At 35.0% G+C, this 24,626-nt stretch overlaps 1 protein-coding gene across 1 annotated transcript in view; it reads left to right on the top strand.

The window, feature by feature from the left end:
* COL21A1 (collagen type XXI alpha 1 chain) overlaps window positions 1-24,626 on the top strand; it is a 246,431-nt gene that overhangs the window by 111,231 nt on the left and 110,574 nt on the right. The window contains 1 exon segment of the mRNA XM_074310626.1: window positions 1,092-1,154. Within this exon segment, the coding sequence (XP_074166727.1) occupies window positions 1,092-1,154 (63 nt within the window).

Raw genomic sequence — 24,626 nt, forward strand, 5'->3', positions numbered from 1 at the left:
ATCTATGTCTTGGTAACCATTGTGGAAAATAAACCTTATATTTTTAAGAAATTTTAATTTGTAAAACTGGAGGAAGTTCAAATGGACAAACACAAATATAGCTATACGTAGACATATATGCATGTGTGGGTGCACACCCTCCCCCCACATCCCCACCCATGCACTCACATACTCAGTATCATCTCAAAAGCATAATAATTCACTTATATTACTTCCACTTCCATTAACCTAGGAAAGGACTCTGTATCTCATTTCCTTGTCCCGTCTCTCCCTCTGGTAAAGAGATTTTATTTCCAAAATATATCCTATCAGGTAGAAATTACTTACATTTTTATAGCTCTTGTTTCTAGATTTTGAAGTATTGTTTTTGCATCAGATTTTAAAATGTGATTTCTTTTTGCCAACTGTTAAATTCTCTTTAGAATCTTGCATTCTACTTTAAAAACTATTTAGCATCTTTTTTGGTGCCCCTGAAGTAAATTGAGCCCTTTTCACTTTTCCTATTGTATTTCAGGAAAATGGCATAGGTCTTTAACCAATGGCCTAAAAATTGTTTTGGAACAAGGACACTGGCTTCACACAGCCTTTTCTAGCCTGCTTAGATCTTTAGTTAAAGTATAATAACTAGACCTTATGGGAATGATCTCTTATCCAAAAGAATAGTCCACATACTAGGGAGCTGATTCTAATTCACTCGTATATGTTCCAGGAATTTTTTAGGGACTTATTAAGTGAGTACAAAGGCTGTATAAGTTTTAGTAGGATGTTCCAAGCTAAGCTCCTAGAAAAATCTTTACCAGAATTGGAGAAAAATATGTAGTCTTTTTTTCCACATTAATTGTTTTTGTTTTGTTTTGTTTAAATTATTGAATAAATGGTTACTTTCTCATTTGAAATGCTGGTTATAGTACTACTCTGGTGTAGTCACTAATTTCCCAAAATATATGTCACGGTTTATTGTTCATTTTTTAAGGCCAGATTAAGGGACAGAGATTAGGTTGTTATTATTGCATATTACTTATACTATGTTTTTTGTCCTACCAATGGACATAACTGTTTTATGATTTATTTGTTTACTTTTGTCTTTCAAGGGAGAACCTGGACAACCTGGGAATCATGGCTATCCAGGACAGCCTGGTCAAGATGGTAAGCCTGTGAGTACTGAAAGCTTAGTCATCTATAGTCCTCTCATTATAAAATTAGCTTGTATCATGCTCTACCTCCTATTTCTCATTTCCCCTTCCCCCCATATTTCTTCATTTCACCCACTAAATATTGTTGATCCTTGATATATTCTAGTATAAGATATAGTCAAAATGATTTTATTTATTCCTATGGTTTTCTCTTTTATCAAAATGATAATTTGTAAGATAAATACAAGCTTAAAATTATTTTATTATCACATGAATATTCTTTCTTATTGATTTGGCTTTTAAAGACATGTATTTTGGGATACATGATAAAAGGGAAAAAACTTACTTTGAAAAATTAAATTTACAAATGAGTCTTTTGTCCTATGTATTTTACTGGCAGAAAAGTATTAGTACATTTTGACATACTAAAGATATTAATTCAAGCTAGTTGCAAAAGAAAACATCTTTTAAATATTTCAGGAAAATTCATTAAGAATATGTCCTTATAGGGAGACATATTGCACTGCATTTTTTTTTCTCCTGATGGTTTAGATTCTTCCATTCTTTCCAAACTATTATATTGGATTTCTGAATGATATCTCTGTGTTTTTCCAAGTGACATTTTCTCAGAATAAATAAATGTATATATGTGTATGTGTATATTTATATATTACATATATATATTATATATTATATATATTACATATATGTGTGTGTATGTGTGTTGGGGAGAGAGCAACTCTTAAACATTTTATCTTAAAGCATTGTTATTTTTAAGATCACATTGTTAGGACAATCAAATGTAAATCATAAAATGAACATAGAAAGTCACAAAGTTCAAAGAAAGGTCCCCTGATAGTAGATACTCTATGTGATCTAGGGCCTAGATAACTTTTTTTCTGAAAAAAAAATTTACTTATAGGTCAATTATATTGACATTTCAGGTGAATATAATTAAAGCTTGAATATTGTGGGAAAATGCATTACCTCTACAATTCACTATAGCATGAAACAACACTTCAAAAATTCCATACTTGACAAGGTTTTGAAACAACACATCAAAACTTCCATACTTGACGAGGTTTTTTTTTCCTTGTATGAAAGAAGTATTTTAAATTATGTTTAAGATTTTATCAAAACTATACTTCAATGTATATGTGTGTGTATGTGTATTCATATATGTTGAGATAGCAAAATTCATCATTAAAAAGAAAAGATTAATAACAAGAATTTACCCTTGTGCTAAATGTCTGGGATTTTATTCTTTTTTTATAGCTTTTGATTTACAAGATATATTCATGGATAATTTTTCAGCATTGACAATTGCAAAACCTTTTGTTCCAACTTTTCCCCTCCTTCCCTCTATTCCTTCCCCCAGATGGCAGGTAGTCCAATATATGTTAAATATGTTAAAGTATAAGTTAAATACAATATATGTATACATGTCCAAATGGTTATTTTGCTGTACAAAAAGAATCAGACTTTGAAATAGTGTACAATTAGCCTGTGAAGGAAATCAAAAATGCAGGCAGACAAAAATAGAGGGATTGGGGATTCAGGATTCTATGTAATGGTTCATAGTCATCTCCCAGAGTGCCTAGATAACTTTTTAAGGAAGGCAAATGTTTCAAACACAGAATATTTCCTAGAGAAGAGTCATTGATGTTCTTGAAATCTTATCTCTAAGCACAAGGAAAACATGAATATTTTCTTTCTTACTTGAAGTATAATGTTTTGTCATGCTAAGTTGCAACTTTTTTTCCCTGCTGAATTTGAAACCTAACACTGTTTTTCCAATTTTTTTCTATCAGTTTATTAACTCAGTACAGTGTTTCCTGAAATTTGTATGTGTGTCCAAGCAACCAACCACACTTTCTGAGGGAAACCCTTTGCATATTATGTCTTAAGGAATTCTGATTAACATGGGAGTTTAATATTAATCTAGTCAGGCACATCCATAAAAAGAAAGAAGGAACCCACAAACCACAAAATGCTACTCTTCTTCCTTTCTTCAATATAAACATTAGTTATAAAAATGTAATTTTGGTAACAAATTTTTACAATTTGAAAGATTACAAAAATGTCAGAATTGGGAGAGATATTAGAGATCATTTAGTCTAATTTTCTCAATTTATAGATGAAAAAAGAAGCACTAAGATGATGAATCACTTGCTCAGAGTTACCCAAATATTAAGGGATTTGAATTTGACTCTTTCTAAACTGAATTGTACTTCATTGAATTGAGTTTTCTTCAAAAGTTAAACCTAAACAGTGTTTTAAGACATATTTTGTAGTTTGAAAACAGGCAATTAAAAGATAATTTATTAAGTTCATCTTTTTTATCTTTTGGAGAAGTATCTTCATTAACTCAACTCTTAAAAGTTATTTCCTTCTCAGGATTTTGAGGTTAGCTAAGGGATTTTAAAAATTAACCATTGCTTTAAAGTCCAGGATCTTGCATAGGTCCTTTCTGTTGAAAGAAATGATTAACAAGCAATGATTTTGGGAGATTCAGATTTCTCTTCTTCCTTTATCTTCATTTCAATACCTCAGTTTCTAAAGCTGAACTAATCTTCTTTGTTTGACTCCACTGAAACTTACAAAGACTCTCTGAGGTGAATAGATGCAATAAAACTCAGGTAGAGACAGACATTTTTGTCTAAATTTTTCAAGACAGGGGGTGGTCTGGGTATGGAGATAATTTTTCAGTCCGAGGGTAAGAGAATGTCATAAGCATCCTCTCGTTAGAGTAAGGTCACTTCTCTTCTCATTAATTGTAAACCAATCAGAGTTGAATGTCATTGAAAAAGGGCATATAAACCATGACTCCACTGCCATGATGAGTCTTTATTCTGAGACAGATGACCAAATGATCATCGTATTATTAAAGTGATGACATAATAAAATTATTGAATTATCCAGAAACATTGAAATATTATGCTTAATTTTACCAGGTAGGTAATTCTTATAGGTCTAGTTCCTTTGTCTTCTTGAACATTTTTAAGCATCCACTGTCAAGAGCAAATATACATTTGAAAATGAACTTGTATCTGAAAATGAGCTATGCAATAAGAATAAGTATGTAGACTCTACTTCTTGAAGCCAAGATGTCAGAGTAAACAGTGTACTGCTATTACTCTACAATGTTTTCAGTCATAAAATAGAATCCCAAATAGGTCTTAGAGCAGTGGAAGTGGTAAGGAAATGGTGAAATAATTGTTTGGCATAGGAAACTTGAAGAATTGGAAGTAGGGATCCTTCTTACTTGGGCAGGAGGGGAGAGGAAATGCTGTCCAAGACAGGACACTTCTTAGGGAGCCAGAAACAAGTCCCACCTCAGCAAACCAACAGGAGATCCTGAGCTCCAATGTGATGAAGCCAGAAAACATTACCACCAGGAACCCCATGTGCCTTGGCAAAGCCAGAAGAGCCAGCAAACTTGAACTCTAGGAATTACCACATGCTTTGGTGTAGCCCTGGTCAAACAGGCATTCTCCAGAACCAGACTTCCATATGCTTCAGTGTAGCCTTAGGGAAACATAAATATTATACTGGGTCTTATCACTAATATTAGGACTCCATCTCAGCACCAGGTAAATTGTCAACACCTACACCTTCCAGCAGTGCTAGTCACCTCCCAGCAATTCTACTCAGTCAGCACTAGATATGAGTCCTCTGTGGGCCACACGGTAACATTAGTGCAGCAGTACTAGGTGAATAGTTAGGTCCTATAACCTCTGCCACAAAAAGCTCGAGATAGTACTTCTTCTACCTCAGGAGCAGAACTCAAATTTAAAAGAAAGGAAAAAGGCAGAGATAGAGGAGTAAAAAACAATAAAAAAGAACCTGACTGTACAAAATTATCATGACATGGCTGACACAAATTCAGAAGAGGACAAAAATGTCAAAACACCCAAAGATAAATGGTAAAAGATCTAAAGCCCAGAAAGAAGTCATGGAAGAGCTAAAAACAACAACAACAACAACAACAACAACAACAACAACAACAACAACAACAACCCAAAACTTAAAAATCTTATAAGAAAGGTAAAAGAAATATTGGGAAAAGAAATGAAAATGATGCAAGAAGATTATGAATAAAAGAAGCAACTGCTTGGAAAACAATTAAAAAGTAGAATTGGCCAAATAGCAAAGGAGACACGGAAATCCACTGGGGGAAAAAAAAAACAACTCATTAAATAGTACAACTGACCAAATGGAGAAGAAATAATAAAAGCTAATAAAGGAAACAAAATCCTAAAAGTGATAACTGGGCAAGTGGAATTCAAAAGCAAGCAAATTCAAAAGAATGAGAAAAATGGAAGAAAATGAAAAAAAAAAAAAAAAGACCAGTAAAATAGATCCAGGAGAAACTGTCAGAATCATTGGGCTTCCTGAAAACCATAATCAAAAGGAGGACTTAGCATCTTTCAAGAAATTGTCAAGGAGAACTGTGCTAATATACCTGAAACCAAAATGGCAAAATAGGCATTGACAAAGATTCTACATCTCTGGAAAGACTCCAAAATAAAAACTCTAATGATATTATAATCAAATTTCAGAACTCCTGGGTCAAGGAAAAATACTGCAAATGGCTCAAAAGAAGCATTCAAATATCTGGAAGTCACAATTAGATTAACATAGTTACATGGCAGTTCTAAAATTAAAGGACTGGGGGTCATGGAATAGAATATTCCAGAAGACAAAGGAACTAGACCTATAAGAATTACCTACCTGGTAAAATTAAGCATATTATTTCAATTAAAAAAATTACCATTCAGTAAAATAGAAGGAATTCAAGCTTTAATAAGGAGAAGACCAGAGCTAAATTAATATAACAAAAATAACAATTTGCCCTAAAGTAATTTACCTCCTATTCAATATCATACTAATCACACTACCAAAAATGATAACTAGAAAAAATATCAAAATTCATCTGGAAGAACAAAAAACTAAGAATATCAAGGGAATTAATGAAAAACTAATACAAAAGAAGGTTATCTACCAGGAACTCAAACTATATTATAAAGCAATAATCATCAAAAGTATCTCGTACTGGCTAAGAAATAGAGTGGTGGATCAGTGGAATAGATTTGGTACACAAGAATGATCAATGACCATAATAACCTATTTTTTTTTTTTATAAACCTAAAGACTCCAGCTTGAAGGGAAAAACTCACTATTTGAGAAAAACTACTGGAAAAAATGGAAAACAAATAAGATGCAAGCTAGTCATAAATCAATATATGACACCAAATATCAAGATAAGGTTAAAATGGGTGCAGTATTTACACATAAAGGGTGATACCATAATCCAACTAGAAAAGCAAGGAATAGCCTATTTACAGATTTATGAAGAGGGGAAGAATTTCTTTTTTTTTCCTTTCCTTTTTTTTTTTTTTTTTTTTCCCCTGAGACTGGGGTTAAGTGACTTGCCTAGGGTCACACAGCTAGGAAGTGTTAAGTGTCTGAGATGAGATTTGAACTCGGTTCCTCCTGAATTCAAGGCTGGTACTCTATCTACTTTGCCACCTAGCTGCCCCAGAGGGGAAGAATTTATGACTAATCTAAAGATAGAGTTACAAAATTACAAAAGGTTATTTTGACTATAATCAAAAAACTTGTACAAATAAAACATATGCAACCATTATTAGAAAAAAAACAGAAAGCTGGAAAACAATCTTTATAAGTGTCTGTGAGAAATGTCTCATTTCTTTAATATAGAGAGACCTGAATTTATAAGAATACAAGCCATTCCCCAACTGATAAATGATCAAAGCATATGAACAGGGAGTTTTCAGATGGAGAGATCCAAGCTATGGGTATCTGAAGAAGTGCTCTAAGTCACTTTATCAGCTCACGTCTATTATATTGACTAATAAGACAAAAAAAAAAAAAAGAAAGAAAATGATAAATGTTGGAGGAGATGTGGGAAAAGTAGAATTGTGAATTGATCCAGTAATTCTGGAGAGTAATTTGGATGTATATCCAAAGGACAACCAAGTGTGTATTTTTTGACTCAGAAATATCAATACTAAGTTTGTATCCCAAAGAGATTATTTAAAAGGGGAAAGGAACTACATCTGTGAAAATAATCATAGCAGTCCCTTGTAACGGCAAGAAATTGGAAATCGAAAGAATACCCATCAACTAGGGAATGCTTTAACAAGCTGTGGTATATGAATATAATATGATACTATTGTGCAATAAAAAATGATGAAAAAGCAAATTTCAGAAAAAACAGAGATTTGTATGAAGTGATGCAAAGTGAAATGAGTAGAACCAGAAAAACAACATATATAGCATCAGCAGTACTGTGTGATGATCAACCATGAATGACTCAGCTCTTCTCAGCAACATAGTGATCCAAGAAAATGCAAAGACTCAGGAAGGAAAATGTTATCTTTATCCAGAAAAAAAAAAATGGACTCTGAATGCTATTGGAGAATATTCTTTTCACTTATCTTATTTTTGTTTTTTTTTCCTTTTGATCTATTTCTTCTTTCACAGCTATGTCTAATATGGTGATACATTTTACATAGTGCATGAATAAACTATATCAAACTACCTACCATCTTGAGAAGAGGGAAGGAGAGAGAGGGAAGGGGAAAATTGGAATCTGATATCTTACTCATTATACAGACACAGTAATTAAGACTATTGAAAATTGGTCTTATTTACAAGCTTTATGGGCCATTAAGTACATTTAAAAGCATCATCAAATGGCTCCACTGAACCACCAATGAAAACATCTCCTGGACTCACTTTGATATGAAGTGCTCTTAAAAGTTTTACTCTGGTCTCACTACCATCCTAGTCCTGAGGTTTTGAGTTATCACCCCTTCCTTGTTGGAATTCTGATTCCCCTGAGTTAAACTATTGGCCAAGTTTATTTAATTTGGGCTCTAAGATTTCTCTAGTTGTATAGGTTCCACTCATAGCATGCTATAATAGAACAAAAGGACTCAAATGTTTCTTCCCCTCTCCTCAGTGCCTCCATTAAAATATCTTATGGAATATAGACTCAAAATGGAGCCAAGAGATGATGAATGGTTCATGAATGAATCAAGATTCTATAGACAATAAGTGTAAAATCTGGGATTTGAATTTAGGTTTTTTGACTCCATATCCCCTTCTTTTTTTCAATATAATCCATTTCCTTACAGGATCAAAACAAACAAACAAAATATACAATGATCAGGCATGGGCCAAAGCTGAAGCTATACATTGGTCTCTAATTCAAGAAGAACTCTTGAACTAGCTGAATTTCTAAAGGACATACCTTAAAGGTATTTTGCAGACTAGAATAAAACCATCACTGATGCCCTTGATGATAGCTGTAACCTGTTTTATTTTTTCTTTGTGATGGACAGTATTGTATAATGATTTATACTCCCTTGAGAATTCCAACAAAAGGATCTCCAAAATGTGTGAAAATCCTTCTTGGATTTTCAAGTGTTAATGAATTGTCTTTTACATGGAGAAGATACTAGAATTAGTTGATAATACAAACATGGGTATTATTACAACTAATTCAGAAATATTTATTCTCAAATTATATATTTATCTTTAAATATAAAATTTCTTAATGATGGAGTGATATTCCATTATGCTTGATCTATTCTTGGTAAACTCAGATAATCTGGAAGTTTTAGGTTTATTGGGAGTTTTAGCTTAGAAATCACATTTTTAAAGGTTCATTTAAAAATCTTTCCCCTTGTACTCGATGTGAGGTTGGGTGGCCAGGCAGGAAGGAACTAAGAGCCAAAACAGCTGAGTATCATTAGTGACAGTCAGGGGCCAACACATGGAGGGAGTGGAAGGTGTGGGTGGAGCCTTTAGCCTGACCATTAAAGCCATCTGGGCTGAGGAAACTTGGATAGAAATATTTTAAGGGAATTCTGCTTTGTTTGGATTTAGTTCTATGCAATCCCCCTCTGAAAGCCATTTGAACCCTTTTCATATTAAAGCATGATCAAGCCAAGTTTAGGTTTTTAATAGAAAGCTATTCCATTTAGGAGAAATACTAATGTCTATAAAGAAAATGCCTATAGCCAAAACTAAAGGGCTGTTTCCTTCTTTTTGTTTGTTTTTCTCAATCAAATTTCTCTATTACCTTAGTGATTAAATGCATTAATAGCTATGACTTTTGAGCACAAAAATATGACCAAGAACAAAGCAAAAATATCATTTTGGATTTAACTTTGCCTTTTGTTGCTGTTGTTGTTATCGGGTAGAGTTGGAAAGGAACTTAGAATTCACTGAGACTAGCTGGACTATATTATACATAAGGAGATATAAGACCAGAGAGAATAACCAAAAGTTCTTTGTCCTTCATTCTCAAAGAGTACCATGATGACAGGGGGCCATGACATGCAAGTGAAGTGAATTTAAGCTGTGTAATGTCACCTGCCTCATTTCCCCCTCCAGAACCATCTGGGTCCAGTGGACAAATATAGATTAGGATTATTGGACATGGCCCTAGATAACTGAAAGTAAACTTTAAAAATCATGCTTAATTGATAATTCAGGATAATCAAGGATTTATACTATGTAGTATAGCTATGAAAAGAAAAAGAACAGACAATTTCATAGATTGGTCATAATGCTATTTTAACTTATCCCATGTATTTGTACCTTTCCATGTTATGTCTGAAAAGCTGTTTTTGTTATTTTTCTCAAGTTAACTAGTCAACAAGCAATTATTAAGTGCTTATTATGTGTGAGGATACTGTGCTAAGCTTGGGGAATGTAAATACAAGTAAAAAGAAAGACAGAATATGAGATTAGGGGTAGAGATCTGCAGAAGAAGTTCAGGAAGTCAGGAGGAATGAAAAAAGAAGGCTGATCTGGTCATTTCTTAAAATGAAGGTTCTGGGAAGAACTGAGTAATCAGAAGACACTGGGAGAAATTGACCAATCAGATGTAGACATTATTCTAGGATGAGAAGGCTCCTGGGAAATTCAAAGAAAGAGATGATCATAGAAACAGGAGCCAGTTTTGTGTCTCAAGACTTCTAATTTTTGTGCCTTAAAAAAAAAGCATATGTATTATTTTTCAAAGCATTTTGCTCTATGCCAGGCACTGTGCTTAATGCTGAGCAAAAGAAAGGCAAAATATATGATCCTACTTTCATAAAATTCACCTTTTAATGGGAGTATGGAATAGATATATCATAAATGCCCATGATACACATACACACACAATGCACACACATGCACAAATATTTTATTGATGTTCTATCAGTGCCTTTTTTATTAATAATAAAAGCTAAGATTTTCCCCCTGCAGCTTTGATAACTTTCTCTCTAGATAACATATGTAAAGCACTTTGCAAATCTTATAAACTATATAAATATTACCTGTTATTATCATTGTGATACTTTGTGAATCAGTTCATGACCACCTTCATACTTTAAATTGCCTCCAACACTGATATTCATTTGGCATACTTGGTCTAATCTGAAAACGTTGTTGCCTTTGTACTCCTTTGAATCATTTTTACTTCCTTTATAATCACAACCAGGACTATGATGTTAGTGTTTAGGTGTGGTCATTCTACTGTCCTAGACAATGGGAAAACTATTATAAAATTGTTTTTAGACTTCCCCCCTTCCCATTTTCTCTTTACTTTTTTTTTTTTTTTTTTTGGTTTTTATCCTTAAATGTCCTTAATATGACTTTGATCAGTTGGGTCTTTTAATAAAATTTCTTTAAATTATTTTTACTCATCCCTTCTACTATTTTATGAATAGATGGTGCTCACAATCTTTTCATTATCTTTCTTCCTAAGATTTTACAAATGAATTTATATTTGAAATTTACTTTTTTTTTTTTTTTTTCTATTATCTCTTTCAAGTTGGCAAGTAAATCAACTGATTAAGGTTCTTTTAGCCACCTTGTTATAACACTATTTATATCAGTTAAACATCTGTATAAAGTTATGATAATTGATGTTTATACCAATTTTTTCTATTCATTATCCATGTTTCATTATCAATAACTTGTTTAAATGGGTAGTAGTTATTGTTTCATTTGTATACTGTATCATTTTTCTAATTTTAATTTTAGCCTTTGTACTGACTTTTCTCTAACAAGCTTGTAGTTTGACTGTACAAAGGCAACTTATTCAAGGTAATGACTTCCATATCAGTAATGAATCAGTAATGAAGTCTGTACATTTTTGCTTTCTCTCATTCCTTATTTCTGACCCATGTTCTTCAATTCTTTGTCACTGTCACTCATTCCCCTTTTTGAATTTAAGTCACCTTAATTAACATATATTTTATTAATTTAAGTCACCTTAATATATGTTAATTTGCTTTGAAAGATATCACTGAATAATTATTTGAATTTCTCCAACCTTTTATCCTTTCTAGCTAACATTTGTTATCAGTTGTAGATATGTTGATTGTGGTCTTTGTGCAAATGTTGATCATGTGCACTATATTAAGAATTGGCCAGATATGTCATGAAATTATATTTCTTTTTGCCTTTGGTTATATAATAAAACCAATTTTGTCACTATTTTTCTTTTTTTTTTTTTTTTTTTTTTTTTTTTTTTGCCATTCCAAGTAGAGTACATGAACTCTTTACATGTAACTAACATCCTATTTTTTCTGGACTTGTTTATAAAAATTCACTTGATGACAACATTGATGTGATTCAATTCCCTAAGAAGCAAATTTGCTTATAGAATGGGTTTTAATAGCTCATATTATGAGTATCAACAACCAAGTTAATGTTTTTTAGCACAAGCTAATCCCCTTTGTGCTACCTTGTTGCCAACCTTGAATAAGAGAGAATAAAAGGACTTAAATGTTTTTTATTTTGATTTATTATATCACATCCAGATAATTACTGAATATCCAATAAATATTGAATACTTATTCATTCTGTTGCTGATACTATACTGCTCTATAGAACTAAGAAACATATAATTTTTAAATGTGAACCTAACCTGGAATTTATGTTACCACCAGATCTATATAATTTGTTGCTTATCAAATATGGATATTACGAAAGGCTGATATGACAATGAGAGTTGCTATTCAATGCAGATATCATTACATAATAAAGAAAATTCAATATTATTCTTCCATTTTAGAAGTTCAGGTGATTATCTTTTTCACAAGAACACATTAAACAAGAAAAGTGAAATTTTCAAGAATTATGCTTTGATATTGTGATTTGTTTGTACTTCTCAGTAAATAATATTTAAAATAATAAGAATTTCTCCCACATTTTCAAGTAATCAAGAATTTAGAAAAAAAATTTATAAGCTATATCTAGAATATGAATAGAATGACTTTTACAAGTAATTGTTAATTCTTGCACTTTTGAAGATTTATTCTTCTTTGGTTTCCATTTCAGTACTATACATATTCTCTGGAGGAGTGTAACATAATGAATCATGAAGGAAAATTAAATTGATTCTGTATTTTTTGCAACCCTACAATTTGGCAGTGAGAAGTTTTTTCCTGAAAGTGAGTCATTGACAAAGGGATTTTCTGTGAACATGGAAAAGACTTTACAGAAATTTCTCAGAAATTGGGATAGGGAGTGGAGATTCTGAACCACTAATATTGACAAAAATGGAAAAATTCATGTTCAACAGCTCTAATGAATCAAAGTTCATACAAAAGTTAAAATGGCACAATACCACTCTTCAGTACATGAATGTATTTGAAATATAGTTCAGCTGAAAGGAGGCATTGCCATTAGTTAGATTATAACATCAGAGCAATAACATTTAGTTATACAAAGGCATTTTCTTATTTTGTTAGTTTTAGTGCATAGTTTAGTGTCACTTTTCATTTTAAGTTGTTGCGTAGAACTGATCTTCTTACTAGAAGCCATTTCCACTTTTATATTAAAGTCCAATTTTGTCTCTCTTGATTGTTTTTCTTGGTTATTCGTCCTGGGCCCCCTGCTTGGGCTTTTTAAATTTTTTTAAATTTTTAATTGCTATCAATGTTAATGTTTTCTCTAACTCATAAAATGAATGGTTGTTGCCATTTTTATTCTATAAAGTTTTTAAGAACACACTCAACTATAAGCTTTTGTGATTTTCATGTAAGAAACAGTAGCTAAGTGTTAGAATGAAAAGCATTCTCAACTCAGTGTCAATTTAATTTTAGTTCAGTTCTCACCTCAGACACTTAATAGGTTGCTATGGGACCCTGAATAAGTCATTGAATCTCTCTAGACCTTATTTCTAATTCTGAAAATAAGAGTAATAAAATTGCTAACTTCACAGGGTTGTGAAGATCAGATGAGATAATTAATATATGTAAAGTGCTTTGCAGATTTTAAAATGCTATATAAATGTTAGTCAATAAATATTTAGGAAGCACCTATTATTTGCCAGATTCTGTGTTAAGTTCTAGAGATATATTAAAAGCAAAAACAAAAGTACAAAAGACAATACTAACTCACAGTCTAATGGAGGAGGAAAGAACAAGCAAGCAAACAACTGTATACAGATAAGCTATATCCTGGAAAAATTGAAAATAATCAATACGAAAAGAGATACTATAATGGGGAAGAATCAGGAAAGGCTTCTTGTAAAAGTGGAATTTTAGCTGGTAGTTGAAGGAAATCAGCTAAAGAAAATTATTAAGGAGAGCACACCATACATGGAAGAATAGCTAATGAATATTCCCAAAGTCAGAAAATGAAGGGGCTTCTTCTAGAAATAGCAAGAAAAATCAATCTCATTCAATCCCAGAGAATGGGGTGTGGAGAGGGAAAAGAATATAGAGGTGATATAAGGTACCTTTGAGGGTGGCAGATTGTAAAAGGTTTTGAATGCCAAACAGAGGAGTTTATATTTGATTCTGGAGGTGATCAACCACTGTAATTTGTTGAATAGGGGCATGAAATGAGTCAGACTTGTACTAGTAAGATCATGTTGACAGCTCAGTGAAAGATGAATTGGAGTAGGAAGAGACATGATACATTACCCAAGCAAGCTATTGCAGTAGTCTAAGTGTCAAGCAAGCTATTGTAAAACTCTAAATGTGAGATGATGAGGGGCTATACCAGTGAAGCAGTGTCACAGGAGAGAAAGAGGCATGTTCAAGAGATGTGATAAAATAACATCTTGGCAACAAATTGAATCTGTATGGGGTGGGCTGGGAGAAGAGGTGAAAAACTGAGTAATAAAGGAAAACACCTGGATTGTAATCCTATGTTACTGGGAAGATAATGGTACCCTCACCAATAATAGGATAAGAAGAAGGTTCAGTTTTAGAGGGAAAAATTAATAATGAAAACTGAATATCTTAAAAGTTATAATAGTATTATAAATGCTATAATATAGATATAAACAAAACATTTATCAACTTTATGATAGAAACCCATCAAAACCATTTTCCCCATGTTCATTTTACCCAAAAAGTTAGGCAGCTCAAAGTTATACTTCAGCAAGCCAGGGTAAGTTTTACAGCCAAGAGAAAACATAAAACAAACTAGACATCCAGAGCGAGATACTGATTATAGTTGCTAGCCTGTTGCCCCATGGCTCAAATATATTAGTGTCATGGCCAGAAACAATGAGGGTCTTTCCCTCTCAGATTGCTATTTTTGTGATAGTTAATTAGGCCATCTCTTGTCCCAATTTTTACCTAACCTTTAATCATTTAAAGGATATTGCCTCAAACTGAAGCCTTGAAAAGATCTTAGTTTAGAAAGACCAAGCTTATTCATTGCATCCTTATCCATCTTGATGTATTTCTTGCAACAGGACTTCCATGACTGGAGGAAAGATTAAGACTTATTACCAGGTGCAATTCTGCCTTACTTAAATCTAATTCACACAAAAGTCAAGACATCACTTTCATGGTTTCTTTGCTCCTCTTCCAGAATGAAGTTTGAATAACAACAAAATCAACAATTTTGAAGGATCCAAAGGAGATACTCCTGACAAAGTTTATAGGAGAGTCAATTGCCTTTTAACTCAATAAGAACTTGTTTTTCTTTTGTTTTAATATTTTATGCTCCCCAGTCATATCTAAAATAATTTTTATATTTGTATTTAAAATGTTGAGTTGTGGATTATCCCCCAAGTTTCCCTCAAAGCATACCATCCTTCTTTTAAAGTCTCTTGTGAGTTTCTCTGTATTCCCATTTCTTATGACAGTTTTTGCACATAAAAAAGATTTTTATTTAGTTTATATTTAGCAAATTATATAGAATGGTAGTGTTAGAAAGAAAATTAGATTGTTGAGAATGTAGTGAGAAATATCTGAAGCAGAATTCTACTTCAGACACTTTCTAGCTGGGTGACTCTAAGCAAGTCATTTTACTTCTCTCAGGCTCAGGACCTCAGGTAAAATGAAGGGGTTGGACTTGAAAGTCTTTAAACTGCCTTTCAATTCTAAATTTATGATCCCATGATCTAATGCACCTTCCAAATTTTATAGATGAGGAAGCTGAGTATTTCAGGGGTTGAGTGACTTAATCAACATCAGAAAGTCAATTAATAGCATAGCTAGGACTACCAAACATTTCATTTAGGACAGCTAGGTGGTGCAGTGGATGGAATCCTGAGTCTAGAGTCAGAAAAAAAACAATCTTCCTGACATTTACAAATTATGTGATTCTAGGCAAGTCACAACCCTGTTCACCTCAGTTCTTTTCATTTGTAAAATGATCTAGAGAAGGAAATTTGCAAATAATTCCAAAATCTTTGCTAAGAAAATTCCAAATGGGATCCATGAAAAATGGAACAAGAGTGGGAAAAATGATTGAACTATTGTTTGTACCCAATTGTGTTGTTAGAGGTGTGATGTTTTTCTTAGTTTAACTTTGCATAGGTTTTAAAAAAAATCTATTATTGCTGACTGTAATGCTGCAGATAAAATGTTGGATTACTTTGTATGGATTTTTAAAATTATTGCAACTGTTGTTCAATCATTTTGGTCTTATCTAACTCTTTGGGATCCCATTTTGAATTTTCTTGGCAAAGATAATGAAGTGATTTTTCATTTCCTTCTCAAGTTCATTTTATAGTTGAGGAACCAAGGCAAACAGGGCCCAAAGCCACATAAATTTATAAGTGTCTGAGGCCAGATTTGAACTCATGAAGATAGCTTCCTGCCTTCAGACCTGATGGTCTATTATTCACTGTATCATCTAGGTGCAAATCCTGCTCTAAGTATATTTTGGATAAAGCTAGTAGGGGAGATAGGAGAAAGTCCTTGACAGAAGTAAAAAACAAGTTAGGGAGACTGAAATGTCTGTCAGGAAAACACTGTCCAAAAGTCAATATTAAAATAAGAATAGCAAGTTAGCAACCACAAGCAAATTATACATGGATAGGTGGCAGATAAGTAATTTTTGAAAACTGGAATTACCCATGGATCAACTCTTTATGGTTCTAAATGAGCCAACATCCGATCCTTAATATATTTCTCAAGACCTGACAGAAGGTAGACTAGATTGAGTAATTGCCCAAAAATGAAGTAGAACAATGAAGATCAGGTATGTCTTAAAATTGTATATTGTTCTGGATCTCCTGATCAAGTACCCTCTTCTAGTCCAAATAGTAAGTACATTTATAAGTAGTGAGTATAAAGTAACAGCAGAAGAAAGTAAGATTGCAAAGAAGAACCGAGAAATCACCTAAAGAACACCCCAAAGATCAAAGGACCATAGTTTCCAAAATTCTTGTCATGAAAATATGTGCTAAATCAAGGGAAACCAACTAGGCTTTATTGTCAGGATCTCTTGGTAATAATATGTAGGGATATGTAAATGATATGTTGCTGGAACTCTGTCTTCCCAGAAATCAGCCAGAGTCAGGATCACCAAAAGTCTTTATTCTTGGTCTTTTGTGGTCAAGGTCAGGGGATTAGATCTAGCAATCTCCACACCACCTTCCTCTCTCTGCCACGAGAGAAAGCCTCGATTTCTTCCTCCTACTCTCCCCACACACGTCACTTCCCCCTCTTTGTCCCACCAATCAAGTCAGTACAGAACAGCTGGGGAGGGGCAACTTTCAAACAAGTTAATAGAAAACTGTCCAATTGGCAATTAGTCTCACATGCTCCATTATCCAAGTGCATTTGCTCAGTTCTAGCCCTTTACATCTCCTGCTTTCTTTTGTTTTAGAACACAGGTGGTCATGCCATCCCTGACTTTTTAGGGAGGTGAGAACCCCAAAAAGGAGGTGATCATGTCCCCCCCTGACTTCTCAGGAGGGGAGATGAAAGCACTAAAAAGGAGATAATCACGCCCTCCCTGACATCTCAGGAAGGGAGATAAAAAGCACCAAAGGGAAGTGGGGATTGCTAATGGGTTTCTGGGTTGAAGGGTCTTATTAGAGACAAGTATGCACAAACCCATCAGCATGGGAGTTATTACACAAGCACATAGCAATAACGCAGAGGCTATTAGTGATGACTGTCCCCACAGTCAGTGCAGGCTCAATGTGGTATAATAAACATGAATTGTACATATAAGTGGTGATATAACAAACAATATAAATCAACACAGTTTTGTAAAAGATTTCCAGAAGTCCTAGAAGGAGGGTATATAAACAGCAGTCACACATACGCCTTCTTCAACAACGAAGAGATGGTCCAAAACCAATCTATTGTCCATTGCTTCATGTGTTAGGGAATCCAATGATCCCTACAGATTTTTGAAGTCCCGCAACAGTCTTTTTATATGTTAGGGAATCCAATGATCCCTACAGGTTTTGAAGTCCTGCAACAGTCTTATGATGTCTCAGAGAATCCAATGATTCCTGAGGACTTTCAGTCCTACAATAGTCTTATGATGTCTCAGAGAATCCAATGATTCCTGAGGGCTTTCAAATCCTACAATAGTCTTATCATGTCTCAGAGAATCCAATGATTAGTGAGGGTTTTCAAGTCCAACAATTTTTGATGTTCATGAGTCAAACACCATAACTGCCAGGATCTTTCAATGGTGGACACACTCAGCAACAGAACCACCCGATGTTTCTTGGGTCTTCTCCTTCATTTCAAGTGTCTGCTCCTTCTCTCACCAATGGACAAGGCAAATACAGCTCGTTGGCACCCATCTGATTCCTTCTCCATTTGTGGAGATACAAGCAAACCCTTTTCCCCAAGCAGTTAACCTATCTGGTCCCTTCCATTCACCACTTTCTGGGTCTCTCCACATCACCTGGTGATTATCTAAAGACAGTGGAGCTGCTCGCACTGGACACTGTCCTTTCAGTGGGTTGTAAAACCTGTCTGACGAAGTCAGTGCATCTTTGTCAAAAAAAAAAAAAAAAAAAAAAAAAATTAATGGTATAGAGAACTAAATTTAGAAGTTCTCTAGAGTTACCCGTGGCTCCCCCTTTCTTTTGTTTTTGGAGGAGTGTCTTAATATCTCTGTTTCTTCTCTCTATTATTGCCTGCCCTTGAGGATTAAATGGTATGCCAGTGGTATGTAAAATCTTATGCTGTGCACAAAAGTGTACAAAATGTTTAAATGTATATGCAGGTCCATTGCCTGTTTTTATTGCTTGTGGCACACCCATGATTGCAAATGCTTGTATAAGGAATTCAGTGACCACTCGGGCTGTCTCTTTTGCTGCTGGCATTGCAAATGTGAATCCTGAAAAGGTGTCTACCATGAAGTGGATAAAAGATAGACGACCAAAAGATTTATAATGGGTCACATCCATTTGCCAGATTTCATTGGGTCTCAAAACACGAGGATTCTTCCCTGGAGGGAGTGTAGGAGTGTGGAAAGGAAGACAAGCTGTACAGGCTTTTACTATGCTCCTAGCTTCTTGTCTTGCTATTCCAAATTGTAAACGTAAAGCTCAAGCAGCCTGATGATATTTAGAATGAGATTCTTGTGCTTCTTGAAATAAAGGAATATTGGCCAACATGGTTAGAAGGCTATCTGCCTTTGAATTTCCATCAAAAATAGGACCTGGAAGTCCATGATGGGAGTGGACAAGCAAGATATAAATCTTACCTGGATGCTTTCTCACTTGCTCTTGAAGTTCCTTAAAGAGCTGATATATATTGGAGGCTACAAATTTTATTTGGGCTGTGGCAATTCTTTGTACCACACCTACTAAATAGGCCGAATCTGATAATATATTTATGTCTCCCAGATAATAAGCAAGAGCTAGAATGATTACATACAATTCATTCTTCTGAGTGGACTGAAAAGGAGTTCTGATTACTCTCTTTATAGTTAAGTCACAAGAGTATACAGCGCAAATATTATGTTTGGATGCATCTGTAAAGATAGTTGGTCCTTTAAGAGGAACTTTAGAAACCTTTTCTTCAATAATCCATCACCAATTATGTAACAGTCTGGTTATCTTTAATGGAGACCTATGTGTAAAATTTGGAGCCATGGCTAATAAAATTTGCCACTCTGGGATGGTTTCACAGAACATATTAACTTGTGCATTAGTATAAAAGGTGTATATCTTGTCAGGTCTTATCCCAGATATTTGCACTGCTCACTAGAATAAAATTCTAGCCACAAACACTGGGTAAGGAATAAGGCCTTGTTCTGGTTGTGCTGGGAGGTTCACCCACTCTATCACACTATCTCCTTGATGAAGGACTGCTGTTGGGTGCCTCTTGTGTAGCAAAAACTGATATTTCCAAGGGTTTTTGAGTGACTCTTTCAACCACATTGGATAAAGCCAGTTCAACTTGTCTCAAAGCCTCTTGTGCTTTTTTTGTAAGCTGGCGTGGTGAGTTTAAAGCACTGTCTCCCCTTAAAATGTCATATAAAGGTTGCAATTGACAGGTAGTCAAGCCTAGCATGGGACTCATCCATTGGATATCTCCTATCAATTTCTGGAAGTCATTTAAAGTGTTTAGCTTCTGTCTTCTTAAGGAGAGTTTCTGTACTGTAAGCACCTTAGGATATACTTCATATCCTAAATATTGAAAAGGAGCATGTCTTTGAATCTTTTATGAAGCTATGTGCAATTTATAATTCCTTAGTGTTTCTATGGTTTTTTGTAAACATGCTTCTAACATTTGTTCCTCCCACATCCCAATATATCATCCATGTAATGTAATAACATTACTTTTGGAAATGCTTTTCTTACTGGAGTAAGAGCAGCAGCAACATACATTTGACACATAGTAGGTCTGTTTTTTATTCCCTGTGACAAAACTTTCCATTCATATCTTTTATAAGGCTCAGCTAAGTTAACGCTGGGCACTGAAAAGGCAAATCTTTTCAATATCCTCCTTATCTAGAGGGATAGAATAGAAATAATCCTTAATGTCTATAACCCACAGAGGCCATTCTCTAGGCAACTGAGTAGGAAATGGAAGTCCAGGTTGAAGAGTTCCCATAGTTTCCATCTGTTCATTTACCTTTCTTAAATCAGTCAACATCCTCCATTTTCCAGATTTCTTTTTTACAACAAATACTGGGGAATTCCAAGGACTTAAAGAAGGTTGTAAGTGTCCTTGGTCAAGTTGTTCCTGTACTATGTCTAATAAGGCCTGAATTTTATCGCTACCTAAGGGCCACTGTTCTATCCACACTGGTGTATCAGTTTTCCATTGGATAGGAACAGGTGAAAGTGGTGGCAGGCCTTCAACAGCAGCCCTGCCTAAAAAACCGAAGTACTCATTTTTAACCCTGATTGTTGTAAAATGTCTCTTCCCCACAGATTGATGGGGATTTTTTCAACTATAAAAGGAGTAAAAACTCCTGTTTCACCTTCAAATATCCATCTTAAAGGGGTAGCACTAACTTCAGCTGCTATTGATTCTCCTACCCCAGACATGTAGGTGTCTGCCTTAGTCTTTGGCCAGTGACTGGGCCAGTTGGCACCTCTAATGACTGTGTGATTTGCACCTGTGTCCACCAGTCCTTCTAATGGTATGCCATTTATATAGATGGTGAGCATAGGTCGGTCAGCTGTCACAGCTGCTTTCCAGTATATTTCTGGGTTTTGCTTCTTGGACTCAGAAAGTGGGTGACTGTCACCAGATTGCTTATTAGTGGTCTGTATCAATAAACATGATGCTACTATTTCCCCTGGTTGATAAGTCACACATGGTCTCCCTGTGTTAGTGACTGGGATATTATCTACACATTCCCCAGTTTCCCACATCAGTGTATGAATGAACACTGTTTTGTAAGTACTCTCAGGAGGTGAAATGGTCAAGCCTACTTTCCCTGGAGGCAAGGGATCCATAGGCTGGAGAGGAACAGATTTCACCTCTCCAGGGGGTATCTCAGTTGTCCCAGCTGCATACAACTCTATCCTCCCTAATTGTAATCCCTTTCTCCATCATGTTGTTTCCTGGCTGACTGATTGTGTAATCCCTTTTTCCCATCAGATGGCTTTCTGGCTGATTGGTCATGTCTGGGTATTGGACTTGTGGGCACTCTCTGGGTGTGGCATCGGTTGCCATCATGCCCCAAGTGTTTTTTGCCTGGGGCCCTGGAGCTGGGCCCCTCATCCCGGTTCCCTGAATCAGTCTACATTCTGATGCCCAATGGAGTCCTCTATTGCATTTTGAACATGGGGTTTTGGGTCTTGTTCTCCCAGCCTGTTTTCTCACTCTGTCTCTATGCCAACATTGAGCTTTCAGATGGCCTACTTTATTGCATTGAAAGCATTGATGAGTCTCTCTGGAAGTCCCTTGCGAAAAGGGACCCTGTCTTTCCATATTGGGATCTTGGGAAGTCTGCACCATAGCCTGGCTATAAAAGGTATTTGTGCCCACTGTGGCACAGCATCTTATGATCTCCTCTAAAGGAGCATTCCTATGTAGTCCTATTATAATCCTTGGCATTTCTTTAGCAAGTTGCCTTACCAAAATGTCTGTTACTATATTTTCACCATTAGTCCATATGACAGCTGTCTGCAAATGTGCCACAAAATCAGCAAAAGGTTCATTTGATCCTTGTACAATTTTTGTGAAGATCTCACCCTTTTGTTTTTACTGGGGAGAGAAGCCCATGTTTTGATAGCAGCAGCAGCAATTTGCTCAAATGCTATTATGGAGTAATTAATCTGTACTGAAGCGTCTGCATAAGAACCTACACCTGTTAGTAGGTCACAGGTGATTGAAGTATTAACTCCACTTTGACTATTTTGTTGGGCTTGAATCCTACAGAGCTCACTATATTGAGAAAGCCACAACAAGTTTTGTCCAGATTCTAAACACACCCTTGCAATGTCTTTCCAGTCACAAGTGGTTAAGACTTCATAAGCCAAATTCTGTAGTAACATCTTAACATAAGCTGATGTAACCCCCTAGAGAGTGCAAGCTATTTTCAGGTCTTTAAGGATATCCATATTAAAAGGAGTATATCTTCTACTTTCTTGGCCTGCAGAATTATACTGTTGAATCATGGGAAAAATTTGAATTTTGAAATCATTATCTATTTCTTTTCCATTTTTTAGTAGCTTCAACAATCCCTTTTTGTAATCTAGTTATAGGAGTTATAGGAATTGGTGATTGCTTGGAGGGAGGTGCTGATGATATCACCACCCCTCCCACTACTCCTCCTCCCTCCGTCCCTGAAGGTGGAGTTGATGTGGGCCGGTCAATAATCTGCTTTCTAGGTGGGGTTGAAGCTTCTTCAAGGGAATCAGAGTCATCACACCCTAATTCCTCATTTGAATCCCCTTGCCCTCTGGGAAGGTTTTGAGATTGCTTATCTTCTATCTTTTTTCCCTCCCATTTCCTCCTCTGTTCATTTTTTAAACTTTTCCTTCTCCTACAACTTGCTCGATAGTTTAAGTCTAATTGAACTATGTTTTATATATATATAAATATATATATAAATATAAAATACCTCTGCGGAAATTGAACAAGACCCATTTTTTGTGTAAAATTCTTTCAGTTTAAGTCCCACTAGCTTCCAGTTATCTATGTTTAGTTTTTATTCCTCTAAGAACCAAGGGGACGTGCATTTTAATGTGCCTAAGAGTTTATCAATCTGTAGCCAGGTTATAAGTAAACTCTTCTCAATTATCTTAATTATACTCTCTATAGCACTACTACTGGGTGAGGCTGGAGCAGGGGCTGGGGCTGGGTCGGCTGAGCTCGAAGGAATGTTTATAGCTAACATCTGCCCCATTTCAACTATAAAAGATTGCTGGGTTAGCCCTTAACAAAGTAAGTTCCTTATTTGTCTATTAGAATACTCACCTAATCTCCTGGTCCCCAGAGGACTTCAGTGAAGGTAGGGTGTCTGGCCCAACATTGGATGCCAAATGCTGGAACTCTGTCTTCCCAGAAATCAGCCAGAGTCAGGATCACCAAAAGTCTTTATTCTTGGTCTTTTGTGGTCAAGGTCAGGGGATTAGATCTAGCAATCTCCACACCACCTTCCTCTCTCTGCCGTGAGAGAAAGCCTCAATTTCCTCCTCCTACTCTCCCCACACACATCACTTCCCCCCTCTTTGTTCCACCAATCATGTCAGCACAGAACAACTGGGGAGGATCAACTTTCAAACAAGTTAATAGAAAACCGTCCAATTGGCAATTAGTCTCACATGCTCCATTATCCAAGTGCATTTGCTCAGTTCTAGCCCTTTATAATATGTAAATTTGGTAATGATATGTAAATCTCAGGTGATTTCCAACCATGTACAATAAGACCAACAGAATATTGAATGATGCTGTTAATTTTGAGATGATGTAGACATTCTGACTTGAAAGTTTAACTTGTACCTTTGAGATGATTTGGATATCTTAATGAACTAATTCCAAGGTAGCACAGTTAGTTAGTCTGTCCCCTTCCAAAACCCCATAAAGATGAGATTTCTTATTAGTTCTTTCCTGCCCTATATTTTTGCATCTCTATCTGGGTCCATCCTGCCAAGTGCTACAAACTCTACTTAGTAGATTACATGAGTTACTACCTGTGATTTTTCCATTTTTTATTCTCTTTTCCACTGCTTTTAACCTTCCTTCAACAACCCTTTGTTCTCTGCCTTTGTATGTATACTCTTCTCCTTTTCCTCTATTTGCCCCTGTATTTTGTATTGTTTACCCCTGCATTCTCTGTACTTTTAAAAAACATCAGTGAAGCCTTACTTTCCATTGCCATCATGGTCTTTCGCAGCAGGTACTCAAAGAACTGGGCATGCCTGCTCCTATCACACAATTCCATAAATTACTAAATAAAGATAAATATCATGGCTTTGGTATATGAAAACCAAAAGAGGAAATGAAGGAGTTTTGTATGAAGAAGAGAACACTTCGTAAGGCTATCTTATTTTTCTTCAAGAATTTGATGGCCTTATCTACAACACAAAATAGGACTTGTTCTTATTAGCTCCAGAAAACAGAACCAGGAATTATTTCTGAAAGTTGCAAAAATGTAGCTCAATATTTAGAAGAGTCTCCTAAAAATCAAAAATATTTAAAAAAATGGAACAGCCTTTTACTTTCTTAAGATGGTATGTTTTTTCTTAAAAGAAGTCTTTTGGAAAGTGTTAATTTCTACTTATGAGATATTATGTAGGAGAGGTTTTTACGAAATTCAGCAATCCTT

Source organism: Sminthopsis crassicaudata, chromosome 4 (assembly GCF_048593235.1).
Source record: "Sminthopsis crassicaudata isolate SCR6 chromosome 4, ASM4859323v1, whole genome shotgun sequence".
Lineage (NCBI taxonomy): Eukaryota > Metazoa > Chordata > Mammalia > Dasyuromorphia > Dasyuridae > Sminthopsis > Sminthopsis crassicaudata.